Source organism: Lepeophtheirus salmonis, chromosome 7, assembly GCF_016086655.4.
Source record: "Lepeophtheirus salmonis chromosome 7, UVic_Lsal_1.4, whole genome shotgun sequence".
In the NCBI taxonomy this organism is placed as follows: domain Eukaryota; kingdom Metazoa; phylum Arthropoda; class Copepoda; order Siphonostomatoida; family Caligidae; genus Lepeophtheirus; species Lepeophtheirus salmonis.
In genome coordinates, this window is record NC_052137.2 from 34601577 (window position 1) to 34620701 (window position 19125).

General features: G+C 30.9%; 1 protein-coding gene across 1 annotated transcript in view; it reads left to right on the top strand.

The window, feature by feature from the left end:
- LOC121122080 (uncharacterized) overlaps window positions 1-19125 on the top strand; it is a 64061-nt gene that overhangs the window by 40375 nt on the left and 4561 nt on the right. The window contains exons 4-5 of the mRNA XM_040717089.2: window positions 16763-16948; window positions 17715-17862. Coding sequence (XP_040573023.1) covers window positions 16763-16948; window positions 17715-17862 — 334 coding nt within the window. The remainder of the gene's footprint in view (window positions 1-16762; window positions 16949-17714; window positions 17863-19125) is intronic.

The following is a 19125-nucleotide window of genomic DNA, read 5'->3' on the forward strand; positions in this document are numbered from 1 at the left end:
TCGTTCCTACTCACTATTAAGATTTATTATGACGTCCTTTCCAATTCATAAACACCATATAACATTCATATCCGTATCCCATCTATCACTAGTCATAACTCATCTCCTGTGCCGACTGCGCAGTCCTCCCTCTACAGTGCTGCACAAAAATTACTAATTAGCTTATGACGTCACTAAATATCCCACTTCAAAGTGGAAATTAAATGTTTGGGGATGAATTTTACTTAGAAATGAATTTAGTAGAAATAGAAAGACAAGGAATTAATGGACTAGGAATGAAATTACCACTCACGGTTTTTAAGGTGTGTGTGTGTGAAAAAAATTTGGAAAAAAACCCTGTGTGTGTGTTATAGAAATATATGTTTTTGGCATTAATATGGAAAAATGTCTTAGTTTCCATATAAAATCCGATATCTTACATACACATCATACATAAGAATAGGTATGTATTTAAAATGTGATATAACTACATGCATATAATTCAACGTCCTACTCCTTTCAAATGATATGATACAAATTAAATTTCTCATGCTTTTATTGTCTTGTTGATAAGTTAAAATACATAATCACATACCTTTGTTGATAGTAAAGAACAAACAAACATTTAATTATCATATCATTTCTGTTCTGCTTAAATAGAAAACAATGGGTCAAATACAATGCTTTGTAAATTCATTGAAATCCCGCGAAAGGAAATATATTTTTTATGTGTACTCATTGGCTACAAAATAACTTTCACCTATGTTGTTTATATGCGTGATTACAGTAGGGGGGGGGCTACACCTCCCTTACCAAAACTTTGTTGTTAAATTTGTAGAAAAAAAATAGTTTTTTGGAATTTATTTTTTGTTATCGCAATTTTGAAAAATTTATTCTATAGCTGGATAAAAAACTTTGTTCTAGAAAATTTTTTATCGATTATTTTTTGTTTTCAAAATTTTCAACTTAATTTTATTTTTAGCGGGATAAAAACACTTTCTTGTCTCATCTAAAAAAAGGGTTTCTGTAAAAATTTGTCAAAAGTTGTTCCGTAAAGTTTTCATTAAATATTTAAAATTTTATTTTCTAAAAAAGTATTTGTCATATTTGCCATTTATAAAAAGAAATGTCAAAATGTCAACTCTTTGCTTTAATGAAAAATCCTATTAACGTCTCTAATTTGGTTTCTTTTGAAATAGAAAGACTAGGAAAGGTTTTTTTTTTTTTTTTGCTCATTTACTTGAAGCTGGCTTAGAATTAACTTCCCAAAATTAAACACAAAATACTTACATCTGTTTGTTATCAGTTAAATATATTGATATATTAAGGCACTTTGTAATTTTTTTTCAAAAATTGCTTTTTAATACAAACTATTCAAGTTTGTTATATCCAAGAAGGGTTACAATAATATAAATCGAGTGTAAAGACATAAATTTAGAAAATTATACTTATACTTAATACATACCGGCTGGAAACTTGTAACTTAGACACTTGGGAAGAAAAAAGAAAAAATCATGTCTATTTTAATTTTACATTTAAAAAAAAATCTTTATTAATCTTTTTCTGATACATAGTCGATATCAAATTGATTTATTCGACTCGGACGCCATTGACAACAAGCCTCTTGCGAAAAGAGTTACAAGCATAGCAAATAATGTTTGGGTACATGACAGCCCACTCCTCGTCGACGGAGGCCTTCATTACTTCAACAATCTACAAGCATTCCTCTAGATGTACGCAGTCAGTGAGAAAAGTTGAGGAGATTGTCATCTGCACTGTATTGTGGCCACATTCTCTAACAACATTAAGGGATGTTGTTAGCTAAGAAGGTCGGAGATATTTTCGCAATGTAAGCGGAGGGACCCATCTTGTTGAAAGAAGACGTTGCCGTTGGGGAAATTTGTCTGGATCTAGGGGAGCATGATGGTCTTCAAAACGTCTTTTTGATGGCGTCGTTGAGGACAAACCGCATTAATGATGGGATTTTTTCCGTAGCCCTCCTTCTTCTCTATGATCTCGTCGAGGTCTATCCTTTTCTTAACATTGTAGATGGTTTTACGACCCATTCCCTGATCAGCCTGTTTATCTCTATTGGAGTGTGACCTGCACAAAGAATAGTTGATTCCCTAAGCCTTACATCTCAGTGGGATCCCATTTTGATTTAAAAAATCCAAATAGAAGTAGGTGCTTGAGATACATGGCTACCTAAGCAATTACAGACAGTTCTAATTTCCTCACACAGTCATATAAAATCAATATAATACAAGTGTGTAAGGTTCAAGGTTCTATTCCTGACGTTGTATTAGATTAGCTGTTATTAGCTGTTAGATTAAGGAAATAAAGACAAATCCTACTCTGTATATAGCTTTGATGTCGATGCTTCATTCCAGTTTAAGTCCAACAAGGACTTATTCACATTTATTACTCCAGAGCAAACACTCCTAGTTACTCTCTATCTTTTATGAGCACATTCACTAGTGATTACTTTATATTTAGATAGTCTCTCTTCAAGAATAACAATAATAATAACAAAAGTTTTGGATTATAAACAACACTCTTCAGATTATAAGCGTTGATGTCATATTTTATGAAAATCTACTTATGTATTTATGCATAATAAACAGTAAGGTGACAATTACAACTCGTGTTGACACTAAACCTATTGTACCAAACGTACACTATCCCAAATATCTCCTTAACGAGTTAATTTTGATGGAATTATATCAATTGATTGTAAAAAAAAAAAATCACATATTCATATGAACAAACACATTGAAAAACTGATTGTATTATTGAAAATAAAACATTCCTACAAACAATTACATTTACTCATCAAAATCAGTTTGAGGAAAAGGGCCTGATAAAATTATCCCAGCTCCCTACATATACAGCATGTTTTGATATCTTATCAATCATTATTTAATCATTTTTCCTGAAAAAGAATATAATTTCCTCCTGCAGAGTTCATTTCGGCGTATTAAAAACCTTACAGAACATTATTTACAGCAAGATGGCGCAGAAATTCTAAGTATTGCAAGCAAATAATCAAGTAAATAACACTAGTATATATTTTTTTTAACTTTTTTTTTTTTGCAATAGTTTCCAACCTTTATTTGATATCACATACTTAATTTGCAGCCAATATGATTATATGAAACAAATTCTAAAGCAAGAACTATTAACAAAAAAATTCAATTTCAAATATTATTTTGAAAAAAATATCAAAAATCTGTAGTAGTTGACAAAAAATTAGAAGAATTAAATTTTTTGGAATATTGTTTTGGAAGAATTAAACTTTCTGAATTTTTTTTTGAAGAATTTAATTTTTTTAGAAATTACAGTCCCTCCAGCCCAGCCCAGCCCCTGCAGAGCCCTTCAAACGTACTCAACATTCTATTTTGAGTCAAATAATTCTAGGTCACTCTTGTGTTGACAGACCACATTTGTAGATTGTGGGTTCCTATATGTTAATTATAACATTATAATTAACATTCTAAATATGAGGTGGAATAACTTTTCTGAATGATCTTAGTTTAATTTATGCCCATGTTCTCCATTTATCATTTTGACATTTAAAATAGGAGTGTATATTTATATATTATCACTTAATTTAACATTTGAATATTTTTATGACTTTAAGTGTTGATTGATTTTTAGCAACAAGAATATTAGTATTTTCTCCTTAGAAACTCAATTTATTAAATTATTTTAAAAGTTGTGCTTTTTTTTTACCTCAGCCAACGAAGTTGAAGAGAATATTATATTTTTCTCTCGGCTTGTTTGTTTATCGTAAGCAGAATTAGAGAAAAAGTTCCGAATTGATACTGGTAAAATTTTGTGGAAGGTTATATATGTTAGCTGTGAGGGGCACTAAAATTTTGTGAGGTCAAGATCAGACAAATCGTTAAACAATATCGATGCAAATTAAGATAAATAACTTAAATATCAAATATGATATATGCCGTGACCGATAATTTCATTCCCAGTAAATTCATTCTTTTAAAATTCATCCCTGAACCTCTCATTCCCACTTTGAAGAGGGATATTTAGTGGAGTCATACGGCTTATGTTTCTAACCTAATTAGTAGTTTTTGTGCAGCGCTGTAGAGGGAGGACTGCGCACGCGGCACTGGAGATGAGTTATGACTAGTGATAGATGGGATACGGATATGAATGTTATATGATGTTTATGAATTGGAAATGACGTCCTAATAAATCTTAATAGTGAGTAGGAATGGAATCCCGATCCCTGGATAATATTTATACCTCAGAAAATAGAAGTAAATCCTAGTATTACTCATCTTCTATATCCCAAGTTATAGATGGTATAAATCATTCCTATCCGCCTCCCATCCATCACTAGTCATCGATGACTCTCCACTCATCTCCAGTGCCGACTGCCTACCCTTTCTTCTACAACCCTACACAAAAACTACTTTTAGTTTAGAAAAATAAACCGTATTAAGCCACTAAATACCCCTCTTCAAAGTGAGAATGAAATTTCAGGGGATGATTTTAACAGGAAATGAAATTACGAGGAATGAAATCACCTAGTAGTTCATAACGATCTCAGAATGCCTAGAATTTTCAAATCGGAAACCAACACCAATAATAATTCTCTATTTGGCAATTTTTTTATTTTCTAGTTAGAACATTAAATTTGAAATAGTAAAATTTAACCTTTGCTTCTCGTGGATAATTTTAAAATGTTCTGATAGGAAATTATTTTTTCCATGTGTTCTAAAGTAGTCATTGTATCTTGAAACAATTTTATTATGCGTTGCTAACTGTATAAGTTAGATTTGAATATGTTCTTAGCCGACATTGTTCAAAGTTATTTGTGAAACTATAACCAGTCTTGGATTCGTCTAAAAAAAAAAAAATTCAAAAACTGCAGAAAACTTCTTTCAAGAGACAAGATAGATGAATTTTAAAGTTGAAGTTATGTGGCTAGAAATTATAACAGGGTTCATATTATTTAGTTGTTAAATTTAAAGAAAGGTTGTGTGAGTACACTTATGTAAGAAAATAATCTGAAAATAATGCTGGGCCCAACTTTTATTGCCTATTTGAACCCTCAGCTCTAACAATACCCTCAATACTATGCCTAAATCCTTTGCAGACCTCGACTATGTAGTTAGACTCGAGCTTGGTGCAATTCTTCTTTCATAATAAGAAAGGAAAAAATTGCAAGCAATTCTTAGTAGCCTTGAGAAAGTTTAGAATCTTTTTTGCTCTTTCCAACCTTCTCAGATTGCTCTATTCAGAGTTAAGATGTCTTGTTGTCCTCCGTGATTTTGCACCAATGCCATACCTTATTGAAAATAATAGAATGTTTGCCACTAGATAAAATCTACCAAGTATTGTAATTTCTAGCTTTTATTTATTATTTTCTTTGTTGTTATATTATTCAACACTAGCTATCAGTGAAGAATTACTAAAAAGATAACTAGGACTCTAACATGGATGGACCGAAGTTTGGTCCCTAGGACCGTTGAATGGAACTAAAGATTGCACTGTTAAAAAAATACTGATTAGGCAATAAGTTCTAGGATCAATCCAACATTAACTATAACACAAAGTATTTCAATCCCCTTGTTACCCACATTAATGGCTATTGTCAATTTAAAAAAAAAATATCATTTTTATAATATCAAATAATTATTGTCTCTAAATAAAAATCAAAAAATTTATTTCAAAATTGAAATTAATTCAAAGAAAACTTATATATGATTCTAAAAAATTATTGAAAATAATAAATGCAGATCCTGAAGAACTTCTTTTTAAACAATATTTTTTAGTACATCCGTATTGCCTGAGGATTTATAAGGCTTTTTTCCTTCGACTACGCATCCAACGTTTAACTGACTTTTATCTTTTGATGTTTTTCAGCAATGTAATAGTTAATATCAGTCCGAAGAGACTCAAATATCTTTTTTTTAGGCCGGTATAGTTTAAAACTTTATTAGAATCATTTTTGATATCAGCAGATATCGAGTTACATTCATTATTAATAAAGTAAATCGATATTATTAAAGAAAAGTTTGTGGGTTGGTAGGTATTAATTTTTGTCCTTTAAAGAAGTTTGGTTTGGTTCAGTTCTACAAAAAATCGGTCTGGATTTGTTTCATTTAAAATACTGTCTAGGTTGATTCAAGGTAAATTGATTATGAAGCCATATTTGTTTTAAAATTGTCAACTTTTGTATAATAATGTCAAGCAAATAATAATAACGTGGGCTTAAAGCCAGCAAAAATTATAGGTTTCTATGTATAAAAAAATTTGGTGCAATACCTCTGAGGCCATTGTACAAAATTAGCAGCTACTATAAGAAGTCAGTTTTCCTTCAAGTTTCCTTGAGCAATGGTTGAAAATACTTTGATGTTAAATATTCACGGGAGTAGGTTTCCCCGGCGTTGCCCAGGATACCAAGAAATTAAAATTAGTTCTGAACTCATCTGCTACATAATTAACAAAAAATAAAGGTCATAAAATTTTAGGAACTATTCTCGCTGTATGCTTTGCACACTTTTTTTTTAAGGAGATAGAGTAGGTTTACCCGGCGTTTCCCGGGACTTTAAGAAAATGAAATTAATTCTGAACTCTTCTACATTTAAAAAAAAGGTGATTATAAGTTTTAAACAAGAAAAAATATTCAAGTTTGCTCACCTTTCATATTATTATGAGAACTCCTTTGTCTTATTATCTCTTCCTTTTTCTTCTTCTCTAAACCTTGTAATCTCTCAATTAAGAAAGTCTACAAAGATACATACCAACATGCAGCGAGAATCATTCTTAAAATTATACTTTCTTTATTTTTTGTTTATATGTAATAGTCGTTTGTTTGTCAAAAATTGGTTATAAAATAAATTATATTTAAAGCCATCGCCTTGAAGGAGGGGAAAATCCTTAAAATCATGCCCAGTAGTGGAAGGGTGGACAAATTGGCCCCACCCACCGTGTCTAGGGCGATCAAAACCGCCGAGGAAAGTCCAAGCGGTACATGGAAAGACCATTAATGACTCGACAGCAACAAGATATCCCATTGGAGCGGGCCAAACGCCTCTTAAACGACCTGGAACATCATGGTATGTGTGTGACACTTCTGAAGACCTCCACCACGTGTTCAAGATGGGTGGGCGGATGCCCATACTGCTGGAAGACGTAGGAAGCCTTGCCCGACTACTTGGAGATCTTGAAGATCAAGGTACTCCGTAGGTCCTCAAGATCACGAGGAAGTCGGACAAGGGGTCCTACGTCTTTCAGCAGGATGGGGAATCCGCCCAATAAGCCAATGTTGTGCAATCCGGGATGGAAGAGAAAATGGAGTTTTGACCCAAGAAGTTCTGGGCTCCCCACAGCTCCGATTTGAATCCTTTGGATTACTCTATCTGGTGGTAAGACGAGTCCAATGCCTGTAGATTACGCCACAGCAATGTCAATACCCAAAGTCCGCATTGGAGAAGGAGTGGAAGCTCATAAGAAGGGACTACATTGCCAGAGTGTGCTCCACCTTCAAATTCATAGATAATATATCTCGTTGTGTGCTTAATAAATGTCTTTTAGTTATAACGTCTGACTAAATTGATAATGAGGAGGAGCAAAAGTTTGCTCACGTTGGTTAGTTCTACATCTATTCCGCACGACTCAGTATAGATATTTTGACAAACACATTTGCTTATTTTTATTGTTTAAAGACAGGTGGGATCATTTTTGATACCAGCTGTCTGCAAAGGGACCTTTGTTCTAGTGTTAGAGATAATATTTAAAGTTGTTATTTTTTAAATATATTTCCTTTATCTAAAACTTGGAAGCTCTTGATTAAATATTAATTTAACATGAATGCATCTATATGGCTATATTATCCCACTAAAAAGATATATATGGTTAGATAATTAATCACCTAATTGATTTATGTATTTTTATTTTTTGGTATATGGAGTTTTTATATAGTATTTCTATTTATTTGGTAAAAACCAATGGCTTTTAATGACATAGGAGATAAATAATTTACTCACAATAAATGCAAAATCTCATCCAATTATTTCATAAGGTGAATTATAGCGTTTGCAAGGGAAAAAAGCTTACTAAAAGCAATCAGAAGTACGAATAAAGATGTATAAAATATGAACTTAAGGCGTGCAGTTTTCGGTAGTTGGCAATTTGAACAGTTTTACTTTATTTTCATAACTGTTATCATTATTATTTAATTCTTGAAGAGTTATCATCCAATTATATACAAGGGGTCCAGATAAATTGCGTAAATGTTTAAAGGCTTATAATGAACAAATGAGATCAGGTAAAATCATTAATTTTTTATTATTAAAAGCTATATTTCATTACATTCAATTATTCATAACAACATCCGCCTCTCTTGATAACTAGGGATGGGCGTCGAGCTTGTGAAAGGAACACGCAAAGGCAAGACATATGTTACCATTTATTAAAGTTAAGGTTTTCGAGGACAGAAATTCACGTAATTCTGCTATAATTCAAGTAACACTAGAATAATTAATATAAAAAGTATTCAAAATTTTGAAATTCAAATGATTAATTAGTTAAAGTAATATAACGTATACTTGTGATGTTAATTTAAATAATTATGAGTAAAATAAATAAAAAACTGACAAAATGATTAACTATTAAAAAAAAAAATAAGAATAGAAGTTATACATAGAAAATCAAACAAATAATAATGACCAATGATACAACATAGAAGTTATTAATATTACAAATGGATTCAACATATTGAATAATAATGTATATACAAAATATAATAAGACATTTTTATACATAAATATATATACTAATTGTTAATAGAAATAAAATCCGTTTACATCCTATCATACTTCAAATACACAAGAAATACTTATAATTATCTTTAATAAATTTCACATATACATGTTCAAATCCATGGGGCATACTCAAGGGGTTATCCAAAGAATCGTATGTTAGACAAACACCTTGCATACCATTTGAATTAAAATCCCCTTTCAGACAATTCAGGCAGTTATTTATCGTTATTCGTTAATCCAGATACAACTTCACTTACTACTGCAAAAATTAGGGCCTGTATTTTGATGAGACGAAAATGCGGAAATTCCTCACATATGTTCTCCAGGAGATACGCCCAAAGCCAGATATAGGAAATTGAAGAAAGATACGTCTAACTTGATCATCCATCTCAAGAGAGCAGATTCGACTCCTTCTTTGCGAAGGAGATTCCAAGATTGCAACATATACGAGATCCATTCTCAATGTGTATGGAATTTAAATTTCAAATATAATTAGTACTTACTTTATTTGAATTTATATAAAGCATGGTATTATATAGAAATATTAATTTCATAATGTATGATGTCTTTACTGTTACATTGAAATAGTTAAAATAATTTAAAGTATTATGACGTATGCTTATAATAGAAAGTTAATTTATTATGGGTAAATTTTTTTAAAGAATACAACTAAAAACATAGTTATATTTATTAAAAAGTTTAATAAAACTTATAAGCAGAGAATTAAACAAATCAAAAATTAATATAAAAAAATAGATTCAACCAATTATTAGTGGCATTATACATATAGAAAATGAAATGAGACATTTTTATACAGAAATAAGTACATTTATTAGCAGAATAGAGTATGCATTGGCAATGCTCGTTTTTCAATGACAAAAGAGGCACACATTTAATAAAGAAATCAAGGTAATTATCCATATAGGATATATATCAATAACTCTACCCCATAAATAGAATTGTGATTGAGATAAGTTATTTCTACGTTATATGCATCCAGGAAACTGAATGACTCTTATGAATGAAATATTTTTATTAGAGTAAGAGACGAAGCAGAGTTGACTTTAAGAACAAAAGAACTTCAGACTTTCAATGAAGGAACAATGGATGGAGGATGATAACTCCTTTGGTTCCTCACTCAGTTGATTATTCTGTATTTTTATGGAACTTATTAGTGTTATAGCAATATACGATTAATCCGTAGAAGAGCTGTATGAATTTTCGATCATAGAGCCAATGATTTACGAGGTCAAAAGTCACAATTATAGAACTTGATGGGAAGATGCATCTACACAATGAACGATCCTTCTATTAAAGAAGATAAGATCTACCGAATGAGGGACACAAAGACGAAATTAATTGAATCGAACATGAAAAAAGGATAAAAAGACGGTTTAAAAAAAAAAAAAAATTCAAAAATCTAAATCTGGTCGAAGAAAATTAAACTTTCTGGATACAAATTTCAAATATAAAATTTTTTGGAGAAAAATTTCCAAAATCTATAGCTATTCAAAGAAAATTAATTTTTTTCGAAAAAAATTTAAATAAATTTCAAGTATAAAATTTTATAGAAAAAAGAAGTTGATAGCCGTTTCAGCCCACCTGTTGCTGACGCCCCTAATAATTGACTCAAGTAAAAATATATGTTTATGAATCATTGTTTATACTTATAAAGTCAAAAAATAAATTGGGATTTTCTCTTTTCCCAGATTTTTGTTGAAGATTGTATTTTTTTTGCTCCTTTAGACGTACCACATATTTTGATGACACAAATACATCAAATGTGAAAACTATTTATTCATTTAGTTTTTAATTTATATATATATATATACAAATAACAGATATTTTACTCTCACAAAACTGTAAGCTTTTTACATACGAACTTTGTATTCTATGTGAGTTAAGAATGGTTATACCCCTTTACTTCATTCTTTCTTTAAAATATATAATGGTGTGGCTCTTATAGTATGCATAAAAAAGTGATGATTCTTATTTTCCTTCTCAATTTTCAATCGATATAATAGTAATTTAAGTATTCCTATGTAAAAAATTGTAACATTTGTGTGACATTCAAAAAATGTGGCCCTTGCATTGAACAGTTTGACTTATATTGTAAATTTTTCAACATTTCTTGACGTTTTTAATGCTACAACACAAATGAAACGTCTAATAAATTAAAATTTATCCAATACTGAGAAAAAGAAGACTGCAAAAGTTAAAGTTGTTTGTATTTAGACAAAAGCATATTTTAATAGAATAAATATGAAAGTATTTAATTGGTTACGTTAAAAGGAGATAATATTGAAACTACCAAAACTACAAAACCAGTTAAGGTATAAACCACGGAGGTTTTAGATCATTGCATACAGACAAATTTGATTTGTATGTACATAGCTTTATATTATTAGAAAAAATAGGATATATTCACTTTTTCCCACAATTTAAAAAAAAAGGACAAATCATCAACAAGCAAGGCCATCATTAAATAAAAGGTTGGGTGAAAAAGGTATTTTGTATTTTTTGCTTTATTTCAATGCTTTATAGTAAGTGGTATAATCCTCCGATTTAAGCCAAATATGCTCTGTTCTGTTCGATTATTTATTACCAAGGAGAATTCAACTTGATAGTGATCTTTTCGTAGAAGCCTTTATCCCTATTGTCAAAAAACTCAGGCAACCAATTTTCCCAGGCCTCTATTAAGGACAAATTTGTATCCCAAAGCGCATTGGCTATATGCGGAACAGGTAGTAGTTCCTTCGTGCCAGGTCCAAACTGTTGAGTAGATGCAGAAGAACTTCCCATAAGAGCTCCCGAAGCTTCTGGCGCGTCATCAAAGATGAGTGCGGTTTGGCGTTGTTGTTGTCAACTGTTCACCAATGCTGACCGCTTCTGTTCGATCACCTTCTTCAAACAGTTGAGTTGTTTATACTAAATGGCAAAATTGAGCGGGAGACAAATAAACATGTACATGGACCAACAGAGTATCACCCTGTATACAAAACAAATTTTTCTTGGTCGCTTTCGACGTGTTTTTCCCTTTTAGGTTGTTAAAAATGTAAAATATGGTGACTTTCTTCATTTGAGACCGCCATACTTGACGCACAATAATTCATGACTGAAACGGCCAAGAGTAATACTGTAAAAAACTACCAGCAAAAAGAGTCTGTTGTATACCTCATACCTTTACAATACTTTATCGTATGATCCGATGTGACCAATAATGAACAAGATATAATTAGTTAAAAAAAAAGGGCGAGAAGTATGAAAATACTTTTTAATAAGGGTCTAAAATATTTTGCATAGAGAAATTTTATTACAAAGTGAACCAAATGGAAGGGTGAGGCAAGTGAAAGTAAAGCATAGCTTTTTAAGGGCCACACTAATAGATAATGTAATATTATTTCTTGAATGTAAACATCTCCCTATAAACGTATAATATCAGATATACATATGTAAGAAAATTTCATTGCATACAATCAGTTTATACATCTTCATTTTAGCTTTCCTCTAAAGTTATTTTATATAACTTTTTTTAATATCAGTGAGCAGAAGATATTCAGTGACATAATGGCTACAGGCACCTTTTATTTTATGAAAAATAGGATTTTCTCATAGAATAATAAAATAAAAAAAAGACATTGCTCTATTTCCGATATTATAAATTCAAACATTACAAGTCTTGTAGATTATATATTATAGTTTGTATCAATCTGGTTGTAATATATTGTATATCTACATAGATAAATTCGTATTCAGAAAAGGCAATAACTTGTGGAAAAGATAATATCGTACGTGAGAGATCGACAGTCAGAAAATTGCCAAATATGGAAAACTGCCATCAATTCTACAATTGTAACACTACGTCCCACTACGTATGGACCTCACCCATCAAACGATCCGTTCATAGTTTTCCCATCTGCAGATGGGAGAAAATAAAATAACCCTCCTAATTTCCAAAATTGCTTCTGAAATACAAAGTATTTGTACAGGGTGGGCCATTAAAATCTTAACAATTACTCATTCAATAATTAATGAAGATTGAGTGATTGAAATTAATATATACTTCGATATATTAGAGTATAAGCAAATAGTTACTAAACAAAACAAAACTGAGCTCTCTACTTTACGATTGTAGATGTCAAGAAATTGTCATTTGTACGTTATCGACGTTCTTTTGAACACTTTGCCCCCCTACAAAGCTCGTGCTAACCCACTCTACTATACATTTTGGGTGCATGTCGAGGGGACGGCACTCTGTATCTGTAATCCAAACACCGAGGCCATCAAAGCCACTGTCAGCCAGTACTGGGACGGCATGACATAGGACTACATCTGGAGAGGGAGCCGAGCCTTCTGCCCCACCTGGAAGTCATCATTGCCTTTATGGGTGGCTATATTAATCATTAAGAGAGCACATCTATTTATATTATTAATTTTGTTGAAATTCTATCGTTAATTAATAAATTAATCTTGTTGGAGTTTAAAATCCAAAGTGCTCAGATTTTAATGGACTACTCGTTATAGGATAACCATAGGACCCCGAAACTATTTCAAACCTACCAACCTCACTTTAAAAAAACCTATAAAATTGCCTATGCTCTAAGCTGGTGAGTTGTGCAGTCTAAATTTGGAGTTTCAAGGCATATTAAGAACAACCACTGGTGCTCCATGAACAATAAAACGACCACATCTAATTTTCCAATGGCAAGCCCCACTAACAAGAGGAATCTATTTCATCTTTTCTGATTATAGGTATAGGAAAAATATGGGTCATAAAAAAAATATCAAATCATACAACCTCATCAAAAACCTATTTTACTTTAAATATATACAAAGTAATCATTTTTGACTATATCTTTATTTTAATAGATTTAAATCTTTCATTTATAGAGTCTTTCGAAAATTAAACACATTTTGATTTAAAATAAGGGTAAATTAATGAAATTAAAAGAAAGTTTAATTAGAATTAATATAATAAAGGTTTTTTAATTGTGATTTTTTTCTTTATTTTATATAAATTATCCATAATATCTCCCCATTAACAGACATTTATATTTTATTGGTCTTTTATTTACTAATTCACTTCATTACTTTATTATAAGTATATATTTTATTTTTACAATATATATGTACTCTATAATTTAGGTTTATTTCAAGCACTTGTAATAATTAGATTAGAAAGAAGCTTATGAATATTATGAAATCAAATATGCGAATATAAGCTTTAAAAATTTCTCAGTGCTGTTATTTTGAGTATATTTTTATTTAAATTAAAACTAAGGGATAAAGTTGTAAAAAAAATATGACAGCCATGTTTCGTTTACAAAGAAAAAAAAAGAAGCTATGTATAGAGTAACCAGTGGTCCTTAAAAATCTTACTTAGCTGTCCGTAGTGGTAATGTTAGCTTCCAGGTGGTGGCGGATGGCCTGCCACCCGCTGGAGATGTAGTCCTCTTTCATGGCGATCCCGCGTGGGCTCATTTTGCCTTTGATAACCTAGATGATTTGATTATGGACACTGCAGGCTTTCTCTTTACATGCACCTAAAAGGTGTAGTAAAGGGGGTTGGCATTAGGGCTGTAGGAAGGTCAAAACTCTCAAAAAACAGTTCAAAGGACATGAGGGGATTAGCCTCGGGTATTTTCTTTAACTCATCTGGTTCCAGTTGGACCTTATTGACTGAGCCCTTCTTCCTTTTCAACGTTTCGTACTTGCTGACTTCGTAAATGGTGTTCCTGGGGACGCCCAACTACTTTGAGTGCCCGAATGGAAATTCTTCGATCACGCTCATGTGTCATCTTTCGACTGGTACGTAAGCAATATAGTTCAGGTTTGTTTTGTTTTTTAATTAATTATTGATGCTTTACTACATCGAAAAATGAACTAACTTCATACACTCAACCTTCATTAATTATTGAATTAGTAGGTGATCAGATTTCAATTGACCACCCGATATTCCTTGCATAAATATACCATAGAGTACAAAGTTCATAAGTAAAGTTGTATTAAATATATCTTACCGGTAAGTAACAACTGACCATTAATAAGGTAATCCCGACGATTTGAATATTTTGTAAATGAAATCAGCTAAGCTTTCATGATGTTTAATTAGATTAGTTGTGAGCAGCGAGCAAACGAATTAAATAGCCACAACCCCAACTCTGTATCTTGTAAAGAGAAGCGTTACTTTAATGTTTATCCTCAATTCTACTCTGAGTACAACATGGACCTACATTTTACTCTCCAACAAATCATCAGAGTTACTCTCCATTATCCATGAGCTCACACACTTTGTACTTAGATGTTCTCTCCTCCAGAATTAAACAGCTTTTGAAAGTATATAACGCTGCTCAGGTTGCAACCACAAAAAGTCTTGCGCTAGTCTAAAATAATAAAATTTAAAACTATATTTATTGAGCAACGCAGCTCAGTGGACAATGTGCTCTGGAGAAATGATTCTTTTGAACTTGATGTACTTAGATTCGAATCACGGTCACTTCTAGGCAAAGAAATATACATTATGTATATGACCTTTAAAGACAATTCCTGGATCTGATTGAATCATTGTATTAATACAATGTTTATAGTGTAACTTCATCGTAAAATCGTTGACACATATCTGCATGTTTATACAAAAAATATATTTTTAAGAATTACTCAGAAATAATCTATTGTTATATGCATTAGGGGGCATCACGGGACCCCAAAATTGAGCTATCACACGTTCTGACCCATCAAAAGTTGCGAATGGTAAATAGATTTCCGTTTTACAAAAAAATACTGGACAAAAAAAAAATACCCCCATCCCTTTTTTAACCGAGAAGGTTTATGTATGAAGTGAAAAAAAAGTTTTTTAAATAAACTTTTTTTTTCTTATTAATAAATAAAGCTTTATGTACTTAAAAAAAGGATGTTGCACTTCTTTTAATTTTTTGCAAAAGTTAAATCCCTTACTTCTACAGCGAGATAAAGGTCGCCCACCCACGGATTTAGTGCGAAAATAGACGAATAAGATAACAATTACTTATGATAAGGAGAAAATTCTGCCTATATCATATTGGCACAATTTCTTATAATGCCAAAAAACGATGCATTTTGGACATAAATTTTAAACCCAAACATTTCCCTAATTTCTAATTTTTGGAATATTTTGTTAAATAATTTTTGCAATATTTGAAAAATGAACCAGCTATCGAGGGTTATTTTTTCCACGAATTTTTGCCTTTGTAAGTACGAATTTTTTTTTGGTAGATTTGTGTTCCTCTTTACAATCCCATTAAATGTTTTTATACTTTTTTTGGAAAATTAGTGTAAAGAGTTTTTTCTAATTTTCTTCCCGAATTTCGATTGGCCAATTTTTCGAAAAAATAAAAGATGGAGTTCACATTTAGACAAATTTTTTCATGCATTTATAATGGTATGTTATTTGAAATTTATAATACTGATTATGCCTTCCCTAAACCAATAGTTTGTTAAGAGAAACTAAATCTATAATACATCTGGTACTGCAATAAATTTGATTATCCTCTTCAGAACGTTGCATCTCTGCCACAAATATTATATAAAGATCAGAACTTAATCATTTATTTTAACTTATTGATCGATTTTCACTGAAAAAAATCAATTGATCAATTTCAATGAAGTAGGTACTAACGTACAAAAAAATTTACATAGATTTGGAAATTGAAATCTATTTTTAGAGATTTATAGATTTTTGGTCACACGTAATTAAACTATTAAAAACCGCAACTTCCACAAACACTAAAAAAAGTGTTAAAAAATTTAAAGAATATAACTTATTCTGTTATTTTAGCTTATAGATCGATTTTTAACGAGAAAACCTATGATAGATGAGTCGCATTTTTTACTCTAAAAACTCATAAAAATACATTGATTTCTGAAGCTAAAATATTTTGTCTTATCTTAAATATCAATAAACAATATCAAACATACAAATTATAATATAGAACTCCATTCTATTTTTCCAGGTTGCCTGATATCCCTATCTTTCATACTCTCAAATGTTGTCAGCATTTTAACCATTGCATTTTGTAGGAAAAAATCAGCTCGTATAATGGCGGTGATTGGAGGACTCACTCTAGCTCTTGGAACACTTTTTACTTCATTTGTAACACAGTTTCATCAACTTTTTATTAGTTATGGAGTTATAATAGGTATGCATCGTATTTAATTATTAAGGATGTGAATATTGGCTAAATTCGGGTGAGTGTAAACACGAAAAAAAAAAGTATATGTAGGCAACTTAGATAAAGGACATATCTGCTGACAGAGATCACTATAAATCTCGTGGTTGCTACGAATAGTATGTTTGAACTTTCAAAATAGGGAGAAATAATTAATAAGAGGGCTGATATCATGTAGGTTATTTTCTTATACTTATTTTAAATGTATACCAGGGCCGTCCGCGGGATATTAATTTAAGGAGACTTTGTTTTTGGAGAAAAATAATCTTTGGTAAAAAGTTCAACAATCTAAAGCGTCTCTCAAAAAATTTCCAAAAATTCACAGCTGTTTACAAAAAAAATAATTCTTCGGTAAAAAAGTCAACAATCTAAAGCTACTCTCAAAAAAATTTCAAAAAATTCACAGCTGTTTACAAAAAAAATAATTTTTCGGAAAAAAAATTCAAAAATTAAATGTCAAATATTAAATTATTCTAAGAAAAAACAGGAGCATGTAGCCCTTCACAAAAAATTTAATTTTTAGGAAAAAAAAATCTGTAAAATCAAATCAAATTTTCTAGTTATAAGGAAATAAGATATAAGTTATAAGATCCTTACTTCAGAGGGGACTCCTGCCCCTTCAGCCCACCCACTGCGGACGGTTCTGAACTCACAACAGGACTTTGATAATGTTCACATCCCTGGCTATTATTCATATATGACTTATTTGATCCTTTTTGACATATTATGTATATAGCAATAAGTGTCAGTATGATCCGTGATAGTTCGACTCTAATGATTGGACAGTATTTCAAGAAAAATCGTGAAGTCATTGAAATATTCTTTGTTGGTAGTACTGGATTTGGTTTAACTGTGATGTCTTCTCTGACTTATACTTTTATCAGGTAAGTTGCTTTAACATATAGAGGTAGAGTTGTAAAATTGTAAGCATTTTCGTTATGTATAAAAAAAAAGAACCGAAAAAATAGAGGGTTTCTTGTTTTATAATAGAATTTCCTTTCGTTGTTTGTCAAATTATGGATTTTGCAAAAAATCTGATCAAACTTATATTTTTGTACTTATTCTCATTCAAATTTCAAAAGCCAAGGCCTTTCTAAAATATTATCATGCGGACGCCCCTGTAACTTTGACAGTTTGATCCCTTCTTTGGGGAAGAACAGCTTAGGTCTCAACACTTTTAATAAGATTAGCGGTAAGGACCTATGAGAGAAAGAAAAATAAAACGAAGTCATCTCAGGACCAAGCCAGGTTATAGGTAGGAATAAACATACCTCAAGGAAAGAGCCGACATGCCGGTTAAAATAATAATGAATCAATAGAACGACGTAGCTCAATTGACAATGCGCAATGGAGAATTTTTTATATTGAGCTCAGTGTGCGTAGGTTGGCATCTCGGTCGATCTTATTGAAGAAAATATACTTAATTTATATGAACCTCAAAGTACATTCCTTTGCCAGATGGACTTATTTTAATACTGAAAAATATACTCATACTTAATCAATACAAAATCATCAGTCCAATTAAAAGAACATTGAAAATAAATCATTCAAACATTTACTGTAAAAATTTACTCATTCACACACCCTCTATCAAAAAATTAACAGAAATGATACTTTTATATTATGCAAGAAGAATAAAACTCTAATATTTTTCTACAAATATCCTAATACTAAAATAAAGTGAGTCAAAAGATGAAACTAGCGTAAATAAAAAAATTTACTACCTATCAATAATCAAGATTATAATTTTTTTTAGTTTAAAATGTATGTCGCCACTTTCCTTAGTCTCTATAGGCAGAATTATTTATCTTCAATTCTACTCTGAGTTTAACAGGGACTTGCAATCTTCAAAATTACCTTCCTGCGTCACGGGATATTCAAAATTTTAAATGATAATTTTTTTGAAAAAAAATAGAAATATTTAATTTTTTAGTAAAAAACAAAAATTCATTAATGTGGGGAGGGCAACAGCCCCTCCAGCCCACTGCCTGTGGACACACCTGCACGTTCATTAGAAAACACTCTCGTAGTTACATTCTATACTTAGACTCTTGAGTTTTTTCTCCAAAAAATTTAATTTTCGAAATTTTTCTCCAAAAAATTTAATATTAGGATTTTTAAAAAAAATATGAAATATTTGTTTTAAG